The sequence below is a fragment of the Pempheris klunzingeri genome, chromosome 12 (assembly GCF_042242105.1).
Source record: "Pempheris klunzingeri isolate RE-2024b chromosome 12, fPemKlu1.hap1, whole genome shotgun sequence".
Classification (NCBI taxonomy): Eukaryota; Metazoa; Chordata; class Actinopteri; order Acropomatiformes; family Pempheridae; genus Pempheris; species Pempheris klunzingeri.
In genome coordinates this window covers 20767128-20786873 of record NC_092023.1, presented here as the reverse complement: position 1 = coordinate 20786873, position 19746 = coordinate 20767128, and the positions used below count along the sequence as shown (strand labels likewise).

The window sequence follows — 19746 nt, the reverse complement described above, 5'->3', positions numbered from 1 at the left end:
TGGTAGTTCGTCAAAATTTGGAAAAAGTCCTTGACTTTAGCCCCACATATCGTGACTGCAAAGGCGACAGCTGCCAAAGAACCAGGCTGAAGATTTGTTATTTAATGAGGTAAGGTCCATCCCAAACATTGAGACTCTTCACTGTCAGTTCATCAGACTCTGGGAAATCTAAACCCAAGACCACAGAAAAGCCAAAGTTAACTTCAGTATTTCTAATCCAGGGCTCTATTTTTACATATTTGTGGTCAAAAATGACCGGTAGATACAAAGCATTTTGGAAATGGTCCAGTAGATTGCCTCAGCTGGCAGTGATGAACAGCCTACGATGACTGCAACAGAATCCTTTGGAACAGCCCCAATCATCGAAGTGCATCGACTGAAAGTGCTTGTTTTAGCCAATGACAGGCTCAAATTGTTATTCTAATTTTACCTGCATAACACCAGTGTGACCTACTACAGTCAGTTTGTTATGTGACTTTGATGTATTAAAAGGTTAGCTAGATTCCAACACAATATCTGTGTAACACACAATAACATAAACCAAACTAACCGACCAAGGCAGCAGTAGACCAGCTACTCCAGTGGTCTGTGAGGTAAAATGACTGCCTTTGTCAATGGAGTCTGGTGGCCTTGAGAGAGCAATATTAAGCAAAAAGGATGTTACGGGTCTATCTTTCTGGGGATTCTTTCCATAATGTTATCAGACAAAATACTCTGAGTCAGTCAGCGGCAAAACAGGCAGTTGATGTACTTTGATGATTTGAGTTGCCCCAAAGGATTACATCACAGCTATTGTATAGCGTTTGTGGCTGCCATTTGGGGTTATCTGCTTTTTGTACCAGTCATTTCAAACCCAAAATATGTTTTTAGGCTTAACAAAATTGCAAAGTTCTCCTTTAACCTCATTTGCACCTCATGACCCATTTCCTTGGGTTATTAACACATGGCTTACACATACAACCACATACAATTCCTGTTTATGCAAGTTTAAGTTTTCACACTTGAAAAAGGCCTCAGGTAGTTTTCATGCTCACAATACTAATTGCTTTTGTCATGTATAATGACTAACTCTTTCAAGGACAACACTGCTCTAGATCAGGGTTATGAAGAGTGGTGACATCCCACAATTCCCAAAAACCTATAAGTTGTAAATGTGAAACAAACTCAAAGGAGCTTTCTGCACTGCAATACAATGGTACGACTTACAGGGATTATTCTTTGGTTAAATGGAAAGTTCTTGGGAGCTGAAATGAGATGTTTCCATTCTGGCAGAGATTCATTGTGTTACCATCTTTTCAGTGTTTATATATTTGCTGCTCAAATCCACATGTGTGTGCTCAGGTACTGGATAGTGACATTCCCTGCAGAGTTCAACCTGGACTTGGGTTTGATCCGGATAACAGAAGAGTTCAGAGATGTGGCTGCTCGGCTCGGGTGTGAGGAGCATTTCAAGCTCCTCGACATCTCTACCATGTAAGACAACAAGAGCATACAAATGCACTTGTAGAAATTACTGACGGTGATATATTAACTTTGCCAACGATTACAGTAGTCCTCACCTTATGGTAAAAATAATCTGAATTCCAGTCTTATCCTCAAACCAGAGTCCTGATCCTTAAGTATAAATGACAAACCCTCATGAATGAGTGGTAAAACATCTCAAAGGATACATGATGTCCAACTGCTCCATATTGCAGGACCAACAGGACTGAAAACCTACATAAACATAGTGAAAACTACTATTTACCTTAAAGGAAGTGGCAAATCATGACCCCAGAGCCTAGGCCTTCAGTAGGACCATGGGAGTTACTGGGCAGTCACTTGTCAATGAAGCAAAGTGACTTTTGAGAAGAACTGCCAGCTTCAAGTTAAAATCACATTTCTGGCTCAGGGACACTGAAGAAAATCTATATGGGATGTATAGGTTTGCAAATCCTTTTTTTAATATACCTTGTAGAAAAAAGCTACTTCACCAACCACTGTAAGGTACTGCTAGGGATGTAAATCACTAGTTTCATAATGGTACAATATTATATTAATTCTTTGTACGACTTTGGACGACATTGCAGTTGGTGCTCATGAAAAAAGAAAGTGTCAAAGAAATGGATACAAACTTACAATAAAAAGCAAAGGGGTTCATCAGTGTGGTTATATTCATGTCACAGACAAAAACCAAATGGTGTTTGGACACGGGCTGTGCTAACCTTACAATGCAGTTTCTCCCTCTGGTCAATCTTTTACAAACACTCAAACAATTTACAGACACATCAGTGTCACACATCACCAAAAGCTGTATAATTTCATGACAGAACAGAAATGGAGAAAACCAAGTGATTATGCAAAAGAATTAAGTACTCCCCAAATGAAGAATATAGTCTCTCCAACAGAGCCCATCCTTTTAACAAAGTGTGCAATGCCTTCTGCCAATTCTGTGCTCTCCTCATGTCCACTATATGGTAGTTCTTGCTTTCCCAAAAACACCAGAGTGTGGACAAGGTGTCTCGGAATCTCCCTGTTAGTCAGATAGCAACTGAAACTGCTAACTTGAAAATGCCTCTTGTAGCTCTTCCTAGCTGATGGTTGACCTTTAATATATTTAAGATAATTTCAAGGTATCTTGAAATTGGAGTTTCAATTAATCCCACAACAAAGCCTTTTTCACTAACCTCTGCCATTTCCTACGTGTGAGATTCAGCAGGGTAAACACAATATTCATTGTTGACTTGTTTTCTTCTCACTCAATCACTGACAGAAAATGTTGGGAAATTCCACCCACATCAGCAAAATATAACGTATGGCTACGACAACTGTCAGTGCCACATTCTTGCCCGCATTGGCCCTGTCTGCCAGGGGGAGTTACTGATTCACTCTAATACCATCAGAGGAAAAACTGTGATTGGAATACTTCCATTGTTATGTTACCCTACTGTGAGTCCAAGTTTGTTACAATAATCTAGAAAGTATTACTATTATTTCAGTAAAAAAGAACAAGCAAATAAACAATAAAATAATTAGGACTATGAAAATTCTCTCAATATTTTCCTTATCCCTCACTAAATACCTTGAAGGTCCAGTATCCTTTTAAGTTAAAGGACTTTACTGGTGATTCTGTAGTTTTAGTCTTTTGTTTAGAATCCATAGAAGTCATTTGCTTTTTAAAATTGTTCTCCTTTTAGTCCATCATATGACTGGATGCGTAAGTTGACCCAGCGGAAAAAGCAGGCTAAGAAAGGCAAGGCCTCGCTGCTGTTTGATCACCTGGAACCCATGGAGCTGGCCGAGCATCTCACCTTCCTGGAGTTCAAGTCCATCCGGAGGATATCAGTATGTGTACAAGCAGCTTTGCTTTTTCATCAACTATTCAATGATTTTGTCTTTTGCCATACTAACGCCAGAGCTCCAGGGTCAGTCAGTTCTTCGTTTGGTTTGGTCACTTTGGTTCATACTGAAATACACTACTCACAAAAAGTTAGGGATATTCGACTTTCAGGTGAAATATATGGAAAATGTAAAAAGTTAATGCTACAGTGATATTATATCATGAAAGTAGGGCATTTACGTAGAAGCATGCAATGGTAATTTTATTCATCTTAAACAATTTACCACAACAAAAATTTTCAGTGTCTCAATAAATTGGGATGTGGCCAAAGGACGTCCACTCCTCCGTCTGAGGACTTCCTGTTTGAAGCCTCGCAGTGGCGAGGTGCTGCTGATCAATTGTTAGGTGTCGTCTTGGTCTCATGATGTCAGAATGTGAACAGCATGATGAGAAGGACTGTTTAAATACCAATTCTAACTGAAGCAGGAAATGTATTGGTCGATTCATGGATCAAACCTGTTGTGAATTTTGCTGTTAAGCTTCTTGTTAGAGAACAGCAACTTGTGCAAAAAGTACTGAAACACTGAACAGTTGGACATGCACATTCAAAAGTTTAGAGAAGGTCACATTAAGTTCACCTGGAAAGTTTAGAATGCATTTTAGGTTCATCCTGAAATTTCACCTGAAAGCCGAATATCCCTAACTTTTTGTGAGTAGTGTATATCTATAGCTGTCGGATGGATTGGCACGATGCTTTTGTACTTCAGTTATGGCCGACAAAGAATGAATCCCACTGACTTTGGTGATCCAATGAAGTTTTCGTCTACCGGGAAAGTATCTCCATAATCATTGGACAGAGCATAAAGTTACAGCAGACTCACCACGGTACTGTAATCATTTTGGCCATCTTTGAACTATTCTTCCAGCTCCACCATCAAGGTCAAAATTTCATTTTGTCCAATGCTCTGTTTTATCACCAAATACCTGCAGAACTAATGACATTTCCATCAGCATCAGCCCTACTTTGGGTTCAGAGCTAGTTAGTAGCATGCTAACACACTGAACACAGAAAACATAAACTGCTTAACATTGTGCATTGTGCATTGTGAGGATGTTAGCATGTTAGTATTTAACTAAATATACAGCCACAGAGCTGGAAGATGAAAATTCATTATTTCTACATCAACTATTGAGAATAATTTTTAATATAATATAAATCTTCCAAGATTAAAAAAAAAATCTGTTTATTAAAGGATAAGATGTTTTTAGTGGAATGCTAGAAACTCTAGCTAATATAAAGTAATATACTTGTGGTCCTGATGGTTACACAACAATGATACATGTTAAAGAAAACCTCATGAAGAGTGAAGGCTATAGTGGGAACACATTTGGTCTGATATGATCCACTCTCACAGAAGTAAGTGAGTTATATCCCTCTTGATTCTACAACCTATCAAGCTTTTTATTAGCGTTTTTCATAGCGAAAGCGACGTCATTATCAATGAGCCTCATCAACCTCTTATATGGAGACGAACACATCTGCTTTGCATTACGTTACAAAACTTTTATTATTACTTTGATACTATTATATTGTTTACATTACTAAATTAAATCATAGATAATCTCTATGCAGTGTTATTACTAATACGGCCGCACTAGATATTTGATATATTCAATAGATCTATCTTGTATCCACTTTGTAAACTGCAAGAACTCCCATTCAAAATTCTCATTTTCTAGAATACCAGCTTAAATATCTGACATTAACCAACAACTAACCTCTGGATTACGATGCTGCTTCCACTATGAAAAACTAAATAAATATAAAAAGCTTGATTGTTTCTCTATCGAGGAAGAAATAATTAAAACTGATGGCCTTAACGATAGTTCGCCACATTGTTGAGCAGGACACTGTTGTGTTTTTATATTGAGAGATTTTTAACAGGAAGCAGCAACAGTGTGGAAAAGCTGAACAGCTTTTGGTGTTAAAAACTGACAAAAATCATGATTATTTTTTCATTCATAAACCGCTCGTATTGTTGACTAATCAAATACACGCTTTGACCAGCTGCAGACCCTCCAGAACACTGTGGACTGATGTGGACTGATAAAATAATAATGGGGAAACAAGGATAGAACCTCATGGTTAAAGTCATAGTGGTTATAGTTTAAAAATAAATATGAAATGAGAAATAACAGCACAGCTTCCGTGCTCCCAGAGCATGTGATGTGACAAAGACGTGATATAGACACGAAAAGATAATCCCATAGAAATACGCTGGTTTGAAATTTGTGCTCAGGGACACGGAAAAAAATGAGAAATTTGTGTCTATTAAAATTTCATGAATTTCATTTCCACGAACTTCCATGAGACTGGGTTGGATATGACAAGTAGGCTAGCTAGGGGTTGCTAACGGATAATGTTAGCTAATGTTAGAGGGATGCAGCACATGCAGACGTTTGTTAAAGCTAGGTTAAATAGGATGCCTTTTCATTAAGTTGTACAATCATTTTGAAGCCAAATGAAACACACTCCCTTAATTGGGCGAACTATTTGAAAAGCTGCTGGGAGGCTGAACACCAGCTGCAGAGCCTTAATGTAAAGCCAGCTGACCTCTTGGTGAACTGCCTGGTTTCCACTGGTCAGGTGGTTGGTGGGAACAATGGCAACAAGAAGATCAAAGTTTATATACAGGACATTATTGGTATTGTGTTAAAACAATGAGCAGAAGAAATGAATAATTTCTTTGTGCGTTATGAGTGTTTGCCCTTTAAATGTAATATAGTGACGGGCAAAGCGGCAGCCACAGTTCACACAAGTATTAACAAGTATTTTTCCACACTGGGCCACGTCTAAAGATAAAAGATTAGCAAAATATCATTGGTATCTCAGTGTTCCTGTGGCGATCTTCAATCCACCATCAGGCCATATTTTCAGTTGGACATAAGATTGCACAAATTTTACTATACCATCACCTTCACAAATGTTACTTTGGCTTTACATTGGCTTTAGGGACCCTTTGAGCCTGCAGACCCTACAGCTCAAATATGATTCAGTACCATTCTGTTTTGTCCTCAGTTCACTGATTACCAGAGCTATGTGATTCACGGCTGCCTGGTAGACAACCCGACTCTCGAGCGCTCCATTGCTCTCTTCAACGGAATCTCGCAGTGGGTCCAACTCATGGTGCTCAGCAAGCTAACACCTCAGACCCGCGCAGAGGTCATCACCAAATACATCCATGTGGCCCAGGTAAGAGCGAGAGGAGGCAGCATTACAGTCACCTACAGAGTGCATCCATCTCCAGTGTTTTCAGGGGAGGTTTTCAACCAGAAACAGAGCCCTTCTGCCTGAAATGCACGTAGCAGAAAACTCTGTTTATCTAGTCAAATGCAACAGTGATGTATTGTAGCCTCTCATTGACACAACTCCCTTAGCTACAGTAGCTAGCATGTTTGCTTTTCATTTTTAGATTCCTAATCAGGTCACAGAATCAGATGGGTCACAGAATACAGAGTAACTCCTGTAACCTTGTAAGTATGAGAAATATTCTTCTTATGATATTAACGGGCAAGTCAGAATTGCAAAGCAAGGTCTATGATGCTGTTCACTGTGGGACCTGAGAGGCCTTCAGAGGCAGCAGATCATTACTGACCACTCTCAGTCAATCAGCAACACATCCCTTTATCAGCACGTCAGCCTCGTATTTGTTTTTATGAAGATCGTCTACCATCGCTTTGATGACATTTTGTTCTCAGTTACTTTTCTCACATTAATGAGAAAACTTACTGATCTTATCTTTATGATAGTTTCTAAAATCAGTAACATCAAAACAAAACAAAATTCAGTCATTTTTGTTTTGTTTTTACAAAAGGCAGCATAGTTGATGCTACATTCTGTCACAAACATGAATAGGTGCACTCAAGTTATCCTTCCACCTTAAAAGCCATCTCATTAATATTCATGTTAGGTTAGGCAGGTAGATGTTGCATTTTCATTGTGTGAGAAAGACAAAGAGCCTCTCCATTACTCTACATCAGTGGATCAGCGTCCTAATGACGCCTGAGATCCTGTCTGTTCTCATGTTTGCAGACGGGCTCCTGAATGGAATCATTTAACTCTGAGCGCTTATGGTTTAATTTTCAAGAGTTAAGATTTACTTTTTTATGCATATTTTAAAAATGCATATTTTTTATGCATATTTATGAATCGATAGACAACAAAGAAACAAAGAACCTAAAAAATATACATTCAAATGTAGAAATAATTAAAATACCTACAGACATAGACAGGTACCAATGGATTCCATTGTCTTTATAAAAGCTTTACAATTAGGCAGAGACCAACAGAGGGGGGCAGAGCACATCACAGCTTTGTTTACCCATTTGTACACTTGGAAGAGACATAAAAACATCTAGCAAACTCAGACTACAGTCAGATATCTGCAAATGTATGATGGGAGTTTACCCAGAAGGGCTTTATAATGAACAAGCTGACCCACAGCTGGTCAGACACAGCCAGCCAGCTGTGGGCTTTACAGTGAGGGCTTTAACACTTGTAACAATCAATCGTAACAATTAAGAACCAGTAAGAAATAGAATAGAATCGAAAGCCTTTAAGCCTTTATAGTCATGTAAGAAGGTTACAGAGACGAGTCTTCTTCTGGCCTCCTCATTAGAAGCAGGACTTCTTCCTGAAATAAAAGTTCAGTCTCAGCTTTTTGAGGGTATTATTAGATATTATTATAAAACAAAGACACTCACCAAGATGTTTACTAGAGACAACTTCTAACCTCCATCCATGAGCAACAGTAATGTCCCCAGTGTTCTCTGGCAGTTTCTTAATATTAATATTATCTAAATTTGACCTCTAAAAATCATCGCTGGGCCAACTTATTTCCATGAAGCACCGACATAATACTCAACCCATGGGCTTGTGTTATTTTTTATATCACTGTGGGGATATTTACCTCAGTGAACTTTTATTGGATCTGATCTGCTGTGGCTTTGTGAGGCTTTGTTACCAATTATTCACAATATGTATATTTTACAGCTCTGCACATTTTGACAATTAACAACCCTAACTCCAACTAACACTCTAACACAGAGGATAAATCACCATACTTTACCATATATACTCTACTTTGGGTAAATAATCCAACGATTATATAAAGAATATGATAAGTAGAAGGTAAAACGCATATCACTGGCTTTGTCTCTTTTGTGGTGCAGCAAATCAAACAGAGGTGATACATGTGTGCAGGAAGTGACTTCTTTTCTCTGGAATTTCTACTGCTTGGAACTATAGGCACTATGGGTATGGGCAATAGTAATACCAATGATAGTTATCTTTATGTAGTTGTAAAGTACTTTTAATGGTTAAAACAGGATGAAAAAAATGTTAAGACACGAGGTGAATCATATGACAAGTACACCTATTGTGTTGGTTCTATGTCATTCAATGTTTTTTCTTTATTCTTTATTATTTTCTACATTGTAGATTAGAATTAAAGATATCGAAACTATGAAGGAACACATATGGGATTGTGTAGCAAACAAAAAAGTGTTAAACAAACCAGAATATGTTTTATATTTTAGATTCTTCAAAGTAGCCGCCTTTGTAACAGCTTTGCACACTCTTGGCATTCTGTCAGTCAGCTTCATTTAGGTAGTCACCCGGACCCATCTTGTTGTTCCGAGAGGTGCCGAGCACTTGCTGGCTTCATCCCAAACCATCTCAGTTGGGTTTAGGTCAGGTGATAGTGGAGGCCAGGTCATGTGACTCAGCACTCCATCACTCTCCTTCTTGGTCAAACAGCCCTCACACAGCCTGGAGGAGTCTTTGGGTCATTGTCCTGCTGGAAAACAAATGATGGTCCCACTAAGCTCAAACCAGATGGGATGGCATGTGACTGTGGTAGCCATGCTGGTTAAGTGTGTCTTGAATTTCACCTTTTCTGCATCTCACAAATTGCAGGTGGAACCAAAAATCTCAAATTTTGACTCCTCAGACCAAAGTTCAGATTTCCACTGATCTGATGTCCATTCTTATGTTTCTTGGCCCAAGCAATTCTCTTCTTCTTCTTTCTCAGTAGTTTCTTCTTTGTAGCAGTTCCACCATGAAGGTCTGATTCACGCAGTCTCCTCCAGTCTGCTATATTTCTGTAGGCTCTAATCTGAGGTGCTGTTAATATCTGGTTTCTGATCTTCCTTTCCTGAAGGAAGAGCTTGTTTCATCAGAGCATTTGATGGTTTTGGCGACTCCACTTGAGGATACATTCAGAGTTCTTAAAATGTTCTGGATTGACTGACCTTTATGTCTTGAAGTAATGATGGACTGTTGCTTCTCTTTATTTAGTTGAGAGGTTCTTGCCATGATATGGATCAGAACAGTAGTTGAATGGGGCTGTTCACTGTATACAACTGTGTACTAACCCTGGCTCTGCACAACACAACTGATGGTCTCAAACAAGTTGACTCTTGACAAGGCGCACATGTTAACAGAAACCCATTCCAGGTGTCGACCTCATGAGGCTGATTGAGAGAATGCAAAACTGTCATTGAATCCATTTATTAAATGCTGGTTTAAAGTCTGCAGGTTTTATTTTAAAAATATGTGTTTTGTTCTTATAACAGATGTCATGAATTCAGTTATAGTGGTGACATCGTCATGTTAATGGGCCCTGCACACTCTCACTAATCTGACCAGAAGCTTTTGCAGTAGAACAGAGCAGCACAAGACACAGATTATGTTTGATGGATAATCAATAAAGAAGCAACTGTGACCTTTTCAACACGCCGCTCTCTGTCATCAGAAACTTCTGCAGCTCCAGAACTTCAATACTCTGATGGCGGTGGTAGGAGGACTGAGCCACAGCTCCATTTCTCGACTAAAGGAGACTCACTCTTATCTCGCTCCAGAGGTTGTGAAGGTGGGTCGGAACCATATGAAGTACAGGAATATGTGCATTCCTACAGCACATGAACACACAAACAAGCAGAAAATAGCCAAGAATTGAATTAGAATAATACCAATAATAATTATAACAATACTTCCACTACCTGCTGCAGATCTGGAGCGAGATGACAGAGCTGGTCTCCTCCAACAACAACTACTCTTGCTACCGAAAGGCCTTCAGTGAATGCCAGGGCTTTAAAATCCCCATCCTGGGTGTGCACCTCAAGGACCTGATCGCCGTGCATGTGGTCTTTCCTGATTGGGTTGATGAGAGTAACAAGGTGAACCTGGTGAAGATGCATCAGCTCTACGTGACCTTCAACGAGTTGGTGTCATTGCAAAGTGCAGTGGCCCAAGTGGAGCCCAATATGGACCTCATCTACCTGCTAACGGTGAGGGATTACCACTCCATAGGTAGTGTCTTCAAGTCTTCTAGCCATCATCCACAAAGTTCAGCACAGCTCTTTCTTTGAGTGTTTGTACGGCCCACATCAGAGACTGTGAATAATAAGACTCTAAAAAGGATCCGTGTTGTCATACTTTCACACATTCGCATGTGCATGAAGAAGATGTATAAGTAGGAGAGTGTGTTTTAAAGGATTTATATATTTTAAAACTGCAGGAAGACCAAAAAGGTTCATTTAGTTCATTGTAAGGACAGTGTCTATTCTGTGCTGTCGTGGTGACTAAGTCCTACACGTTAGCCTCTTGTGGCTGCTAATTGTCTAATTGCTTAGATGTGAACTCAGAAAAACGATATTCAGTATTTTGCCAGTAATTTATATTATAATGCATTAATTTTCTCACTAGAGTTCATACTCAGTGCTTGCTTGTTTGCTTCTTTTGCTTTAGCAAATACAAGTGTATGAACTTCAATTACTTGTGGCCAGCCTCGGCCTTCATTATATACCCCTAGTGCTTGGGAGGAATGTTACACTCTAAAACAAATCTAATACATGACTCTAACAACTCTCTGGAACCAAAAGTGACAATTTGAGGTCATTCTCAAAAGAAAAGTAACATACGTATAAAGGCACATTTTAGACATTAAGCTCATACACTTATTCTTTGGATGTTTTCTCTGGTTGCCAGTCAGAACGACAACAAGAAGTCACTGCACACAGCAAATAGTGTCAGCACATAACTCCCCGTAAAACCATGTCTTGTCATTTTAACATTTCTGTTTATGGACAGATTAAACAGCAAGATATAACATGAATTAATGCCCTGCAGTTTTTTTTTTACCTTTGGCCAGCTGGCCCACTGATTTCACTGTTTATGTTAAGCTAAGCTAAGCTATTTGCCTAATTTTAGTGTAAACAGTTTAAAGCTGTGTCCAGTCACTTTTCCTTAGCATCAGCCAGAATGTTGTCACCGACACTACAGCTGCAGTTAGCTCCAGATGACTAAGACTAATGAGATGGTCAGTGTTCACTGATTTTGAAGCTAACTCTATCCTAACTCCTTGTATTTACAGCTTTCTTTAGACCTTTATTACACAGAAGATGAGATTTATGAGCTGTCATTGCTCAGAGAACCACGTAACCCCAAATCATTGGTAAGTTTCACCTGGTTTGTGTTTTGTCCACACAGAATGTGTACAGTTTCAACAAGCTTGAAATTTATGTTGAAAGGTTAAAGACCCTTTTGAGCTGTAGCATAACAGTTCTTTTTGACAACTTACAAATATTTTTACCTGTGCTGATATTTTGTCTTCAGGGTAAGAAAAATATGACTTTTCTGCCACCGTGAAGCTGTTTGTAGCATCTGAAAACTGTACTCAGGGTGTAACAGAGTATTATTCTGATCCTGTGGACTTAATCCTTCTTCACAGCCTACCTCTCCAACAACCCCAAACAAGCCCCTGGCCCCACTGGACTGGGCCTCCGGGGTCACCACCAAACCAGACCCTTCTGTGGTCAATAAACACATCAGGAAGGTGGTGGACGTGAGTAGACAGCATCCTACTTCAAATTAATCATGCCTACAGAATGCAGAAAAACAGCTGCTGGTTGGATGGATGTAGAGGTGTGTGTGTGTGTGTGTGTGTGCATGAAATATTATTGGACTAAATTGTACTTGTCTTTGGGAAGTCCGTATTCAGGAATTATGACCATGACCGTGATGGCTATATTTCACAAGAGGACTTTGAGAGCATCGCTGCTAACTTTCCATTCCTGGACTCCTTCTGTGTTTTGGACAAAGATCAGTGAGTTTGGAGCACAAAAAATCATGAATGAATAATCAGCTACAGGATCTGTATTTTCCAGGTCAGCTTAGTCACACCATGATAACATGGAGTGTCTGATAGCATATTTTTTGTTGACTCTTGGGTTTGAATAACATGATCCACTTTGACCTGGTAGGTCTGGATCACCTGGAAGTGACACTCTCTCTTTGCTCTCATCCTCTTGTCTTTGTCCTCCCTGTCCTCTCTATCTGTCAGAGATGGATTGATCAGTAAGGATGAAATGATAGCCTACTTCCTTCGGGCTAACCCACTGCTCCAGTGTAAGATGGGCCCAGGCTTCATCCACAACTTCCAGGAGATGACATACCTGAAGCCCACCTTCTGTGAACATTGTGCTGGATTTGTGTGTATCTCTAACATTCTGTCCTCCTTCATTTTGCCCCTATCAATGGCCTGTTTGAGCCAATCACACTCTGAGGTCACAAACCAAATGATGTATTTATGTGGCGCCTTTATGAAGACAAGGTGCTTGCAATACAATAAAAATACAACAACAAAATAAGAATATAACAACACAGTAAAAATACATGGTAATATGTGGAAATTAGATGGAAAATAAGAGATGGTAGACCAGAGAGACCAGTGTAGCACAGTAGAAGAGGGAAGATTCTAAGCTAAAAAGGGACGTCAGATTCTTTTTAAAGGTGTTTACAACATACAATGCAGTCAGATGTAACAGGCACATACATGTTAACAGAAAATGTTCTGATGACTTTTATGTCTGATGACTTTTATTTCTTTGTGTCGCCCCCCCCCACCCCCCACCCCCCCCCACCCCCACCCCCCCCACCCCCCCCCCACACACACACACACACACACACACACACACACACACACACATCTCTGGACCTGCAGCTCTGGGGAATCATCAAACAGGGCTACAAGTGCAAAGGTATAGTCCCATGACATTCTTCTGTAAACCACAAGGAAATGTAAGAACATTCATAATAATTTAACATGTAAAAGCAATATTATGCAACTATTTTACCTAGAAAAAACACCTTTAGAATCATTTTGATGGTACACTGAGAGGGAGAATGGCGCCACGTTCATCACTATGTAACTAACTCATTCTTCAGCTATCTACTGTATAAGAAAACGCTAGCTCGGTATTCTCAGTATGGACATCATGGCAGAGGCAAAGAAGATGCTGACAGAGGAAACCATGATGTTTGTATTCACTAAGGCACTGTAGAGGTGCCAAGTCACAAAAAATACCTGCATAATGTAGCTTTATGGTTATGGTCTTAGTAAGCTGAACTGAGCTAAAGACAGAAAACTGAATCACTACAACACAGTAAAAGCAAGTAAAGTAAAAACTGAAAAATAACCAATTCTGGGGAAAGCAATTCTGAAAAAGTACATTTTCCAGAGCTCCTCTAGCAGGTCATCCCAGAGTCCTCGAGCTGTGACGGCTCAGGCTACTAACCTACTTACAGAGCTCTGCTGGAGGATTCAGTTAGTGATATAATCATGGGCCAACCCCAAATGTGTTTTAAAAGTAATCAATCCAATTTTAAAATCAGTTCTAAAGCCTGCAGGTTCTAAAGCCTGCAGTGATGTTTTAGCATCACTGTAGAGATGCTAAAACAGGGAGTGTGTGGTAGTAAGAACAACAGAAATACAACAGTGTCAAGATCTCTCTTTAGGAGAGATGTTTTGGGATCTCACCCCCTGTGATGAGATGTCTTTTTCATTCTCCAAGTGATTTGTGGCCATCCCATAATCTAGATTTCCTGTTTTTCTGCCCAGATATATAGACTTTGGGAGCTCTTCAGCTTTTCCTTTAACAGAGTTTCACAAGGACGGAGTAACATGCAGACTACTGACTACTGAATGGCCATCAGCACATGTGCTTTTCAGTAATGGAGCGCTTGCAGGTGTACCTACAGTTGTATGCTAAAAATAATCTTTACCAATTTATAATGAACATATTTAACAGTCATAAATATTTAGCCAGTGAGCTATTGTGGTGGTGATGTGGTGTACATTATAGTATGGACTAGTATGTAGTATGTACTGCTACTGTTACTACTAGTATAATGATTTACACAGACATAATGTTAAAGCATCTTCATTGGTGGAAGCAAAGAGTAGTATTGTATTTGCCTACTATAAGAGGCGTGGCTAATTAAAACAGCAAAAAAAATTATATACAGAAATGAGAGGATGCACAACAAACAGTACTTGGAGCAATCTCTTGTCAAAGAACACAAAATAGATACCATCAACACTTAGTGCTTTATTAGTATTTTACTCCCTTGTGGTCTAGATTTACACAGAGAGATTTAGTTGTTATAGAGTGTCTATTTGCACTTGGATGTAAATAACCAGACAGCAGCAACTTTGTGAAACCGTCTGTGAAAATTACTTGGTTTGGTTTAGGCATCAAAATTAGGGACCTGTTTTAAAAAAATAGAAAAATAAAATTTTTGAGAAAGAAATCTTTGTGGTACATCTCTGACATCCCAATTACTTAAATATAAAAACAAATCTACATTTCTTCTCCAGGTCTCTGGAGGATGAACACCTGGGTGTAAATAACATCTGCCTTGGATGTATTTGCCCAGGTTTGGGGCCAATTTGTGTGAACTGACCTTTCCAAGAAATGTGAAACTGAAAATATCTTTCAGTGCTGGGGTTTTCATACACAGTCCCTAGAACATGCTTCCCATCTAGCAACCAAGACCAAAAGTACCATAATGTGCCTGCCTTTTGTCATGCGTATAAGCTGATGTGTCTACGCTCACTTCACAGATTGTGGCGTTAACTGCCATAAACAATGTCGGGAGCTGCTGGTTCTGGCCTGTAGGAAGCTGATCCGCTCCAGCTCTCTGGGCAGTGTTTCTCCAGCCAGACTGACCCACAGCTCACTGCCCAGCAGCCCTGCAATGCCCACCTGTAAAGGTAATTCTCAGCATTTACTGAAGCCAAACTTTATTCACACCAGGACTTCTACTTCTATTGATTTGTTTCTAATTTCTTGTGTTCCCTCCTTCAGATGAGGATGAGGTGTTTGAGTTTCCATCTGTCACATCACCAGGTCCAGCTCTGGACACTCAGTCCATCACCCTGATGACCGGTTCAGCACAGAGGATCTCTGTGCGCCTGCAGAGGGCCACCACCAGCCAGGCCACCCAGACTGAGCCCCTGTGGCCTGATCACAGCTGGGGGGCCACAGACGGTGGCTCCCACACTTTCCCCAAAATGAAATACAGGACTCAAAGGAAAACATCTAAAAATAAAGGTTTTGCCCGCTGGGAAAACCAGAGTGAGGGGCAGCACCAGGCAGCCTCCTCACGGAGCAGCATTGACGCTCAGAAGTCAGGCGTCTCAGGAGAGCTCATACAGAACGGGATTACACACAGGCCGAAGGTAATGGAATGGGTGGCTGTAGATTTCTACTTTAAGGTTACATGTGTAACAGCAGTTATGTGGGCGCTGTAGCTTGTGGTTCTGTGGAAGCTGAGCAGGAAGGCAAAGCTTTCAGTTTACCAGTCGATCTATGTTCCAGCCCTCAGCTATGGTCATGAGCTCTGGGTAATAACCAAAAGAACGGGTCTGTGGATAGAAGCTGCTGAAATGCGTTTACTTGCAGGGTGTCTGGGCTCAGCCTTAGAGACAGGGTGAGGAGCTCAGACATCCAGAAGGAGTAGAGCTGCTGCTCCTCAGTGTTGAAATGAGCCAGTTGAGGTGATTCAAGCATCTGGTCAGGATGCCTTCCAGGGGCCTCCCTGTGGAGGTTTTCCAGGTACACCCAACTAGGGAAAGACTCCGGGGCAGACCCAAAACCTGTTGGAGGAATTATATATCTCAGCTGGCCTGGGAACACGATGGGATCCTCAGGAAGAGCTGGAAAGTGTTGCTCGGGAGAAGGACGTCACTATAGTCATGGAGTGGAACCTGTGGAGGTGGAGGCGCTTGTTCAGACATGAGAATGGAAGTCTATTCTTGACCTATTCTTGATCTTGGTAGCTTACCTTGGCAAAATAAAAAGGGACAGTTTGGATTATTTGAAGTGGGGTTGTATGAGATACTTATCCATGATCAGTGTCACACAATAACACGAGCAAACTAACTGGTTGTAAAATGACCTGGAGCCTGGTGGCTTTGAAGTGGGTGAAGTGAAAGAAATAATCTGAACTATTCCTTTAATTCAAGGTCCACTAACTAGTTTATCTAACTAGCTGATTATCATGAAATTATTGTTATTAGTCCAGATCTCTCTCCCCAATATTTGTTTCATTTCTTCTGATTGAATGTGCACCTTGAAGAACTGCAGAGAAACACTTCCTGGACTGAAACCTGTGGTGATACTGTTGCTTTAGGTGAATGAACTGCCTGCATTTTGTGATTCACAGTATTTGATCTTATTTCATGCTTTGTTAGCAAGAACAGTGCACAGAAGAGCAACAGTAAACATTGCTGTAGCCAGCAAGCTATTAATCACGAGTCCCTGGACAGGTGTGTGAATAGGGCAGGAACATGAGAGCAGTAATGAAGATATATAGTATACAGGACATCATTATTCTGCAACACAATGAACAGTGGTTCAGTTAAAATGCTGTTTTTTCAAATATCCATGATTAAATATCCTTTTTCTCCAGGACAGCTGACTTGGTCACGCTGTTGAGTCCCGGGGGTCCACAAAGACCCTAGCGGCTGGGACCGGGAAGCTCTTCTGCCTGCGGGACATACTGGGCTGCCTGAGGTCCCCCCTCAGTGACCTGGAGTTATCATGTCCTCCTCAGACTTCAGCACAGGCAGAGAGACACTTGGACGGCGTGCAGCTGCATGGGATTACTTAGTGAGTGGTCACACAGATGAAGGAGAGGAACTCAGTGGATGATGGACTGACCCCCCTGCTAATGATGCCTCTGCCCCCGCCCTCTGTGCTGCCTGATCAGCTGGGGATCAGCGTTGGTTACTAAGACCCAACTAAGGTTTGAGTTTTAATCCCAGATGTACATAACATCAGCACTTGAAAGAGTGAGAAGAAACATTTTCTAAACTTCAAGTGTGGAATGTGTTAAGTGAAGTGGATCAGTGCCGGCCAGTTACTGTATGTGAGCCAGCTTTAACATCCAGGTGGGGTACATTATGACAAAGGAAACAGGAACACAAACTTTCCCCTGCTCGATCTGAAGAAGGCGACAAGTTCTCAGTGGTCATTTCTCCAGTCGGAATGATGGTAAAAAGCACGATGGATGTGGGAGGGTGTGCAGATGATTGTATGTGGAATCATGCAAAAAAGGGAAAGTCAAACTGAAAGTGAATGTTAAGGGAATGTAACCCTACGCCATGGAGGACGTTGATGATGGCTGATTCTGCATAACCTTGGATTATGTTCAGTGATGTTTTTGAGTGTTCATCACCAATGTTTTTTTAAATTATTTATTCATACTGTATTTGCACCTGCACTGTGGCTAACTGTCCGTTTGTCTTAAGGGTCAAATATGACCCGCTGATGAGCTTTCAGCCTGCAGTCTGATGACACGATGATGGACATTATCAGGGATGGAAGATTTCCAATGCTGAAAAAAAAAAACAAATCAAACATAGAAATGTAGTGAGAAACAATACACATTGTTGGATGTATTTCCATGTTATGTATGTATTTACTGCATCATAATTAAATGAGAAACACTTTTTGTCTTATTAACTAAATGTGTTTTTTGTCATTGTGCCACATTGATCAAATCAAATCACAGATACCTAAGTGTGTGTTTGGACAGCACCCTGCAGCACAATCCATCCCTCACCACCGTAACTGTCAATCACAAATGTACAGTCTACAGGACTGTATCTCTGGCTGGGGAGCCCACAGGAAATTTTTAATGTGAAACACTGTCTGTCATGGCAGCCATCGGCTTGTTTCAGCAAGCCCATGGATCAACAAAAAGAAAGGAAAAGCTCCAGTGCTTTGTATCTTTGGCACCATCGGGGCAATGGCTACGTTCACACTGCAAAAAAAGAAGCCAAAATCCCACAAATCACATGGAATGATTTGGGTCAGTCTGGACAGTCATATTGGATTTCATGACATTTTTACTGCTTTCTCAGTGAACCTCGATGAACGACACCTTGCTGTGAGAGTCTTGTAGAAAGGAGCTGACAAATGCAGGTAAAAGTAGCCCCACATCCTGGGGGCTACATTTTGGATGAGATCCGTTTCTGTGATGCCATTGACGCCACAATCAAACCCCTCCTGGCGTCCACATACACCTCCATACAGAAGTAACAGCCATTGTGTTACAAAGGGCCATAAATGAATATTTGTCTCTCTCTGTCTCCTACTGCTTATAAATAACTTAGAAATGAAACCACGGACTGCAGATGCCTCCGTGTTTACTTCTGTACTACAGTATGCTGTGTGTGTGGATGTGGATCAGTTCAGGACTGTGACCAGTTTGAAAGAATCAGATCTCAGCGCTGAATGTGAACTGAGCACTGTGGCATGCAGTGTGAACCCAGCATGTGTTACTTCCTGCTCAAATGCAGCACACTTTTCTGTGTTTTGGTCTGATTTTAATGCGGCCCAGAAAATTCTTGTCACACTGTGAAACAATGAATACAGTAATTAAAGACAAAAGCTAGCAGGACTTTGTCGCTCTTTATACTGTGTCACCGGCCTTCCTTCTTTGTGTTATCATATTTACCACTAGTACCACTCGCCTACGTTAACATTGTTGTCTTAACTGGTTGGGAAAATGACCACTGTTTTTGTTTTTGGTATGACGACGGGCTGACAGTTGTGTTGTGAGATTAAACTTGACATGAAACAAAAGGGTTTTTGACCAAATGCCATTATGAAATAAAAAGACTTTTGAAATGAAAGTTTCTATTAAATCTATTAATGAAACTGAATCAGCGAGTCAACATTTTATAATACTGGAATGAGGTTTAGTGAAATGATTGTTCCATGAACATATTCCACACAGTTTATTCAAGACATTATTCTATTACTACTTATTTATTCATTTACTGTTGTTTGCCAAACAGCACGGTGGTGCAGCGGTTAGGACTGCTGGCTCCAGCCATAAGCTGTATAGATGTTGAACGCCATGGTTCCAAGGAAACCATTACTCCATTATTGGTAAATGCTTCTGTCTTTCATCCACTAGTTTCCATTCATTTCAGTGTGCTATCAAAAATTCAGTGATTAGCGTGACACCTTTCTACATGGTTAATGTGCTGCTGGAAAGCTGATGAAACAAC

The 19746-nt window shown here is 40.5% G+C and overlaps 1 protein-coding gene across 1 annotated transcript; it reads left to right on the top strand.

Annotated features, from left to right (window-relative positions):
* Window positions 1–53: 53 nt before the first annotated feature.
* Window positions 54–18097, top strand: rasgrp3 (RAS guanyl releasing protein 3 (calcium and DAG-regulated)). Its single transcript, XM_070840457.1, has 14 exons — window positions 54–109; window positions 1342–1473; window positions 3177–3324; window positions 6399–6572; window positions 10135–10251; window positions 10391–10669; window positions 11755–11835; window positions 12112–12225; window positions 12371–12486; window positions 12724–12871; window positions 13384–13420; window positions 15286–15435; window positions 15530–15903; window positions 17136–18097. The coding sequence occupies exons 1-14, from the start codon at window positions 105–107 to the stop codon at window positions 17142–17144; spliced, it is 1884 nt and encodes a 627-aa protein (XP_070696558.1). The 5' UTR covers window positions 54–104; the 3' UTR covers window positions 17145–18097.
* Window positions 18098–19746: the final 1649 nt, after the last annotated feature.

Coding starts and splice junctions, on each gene's coding strand:
- rasgrp3 (XM_070840457.1), top strand. Junction 11,836..12,111: donor CACGTAACCCCAAATCATTG/GTAAGTTTCACC, acceptor CCTTCTTCACAG/CCTACCTCTCCAACAACCCC. Junction 15,436..15,529: donor TGCAATGCCCACCTGTAAAG/GTAATTCTCAGC, acceptor TCCCTCCTTCAG/ATGAGGATGAGGTGTTTGAG.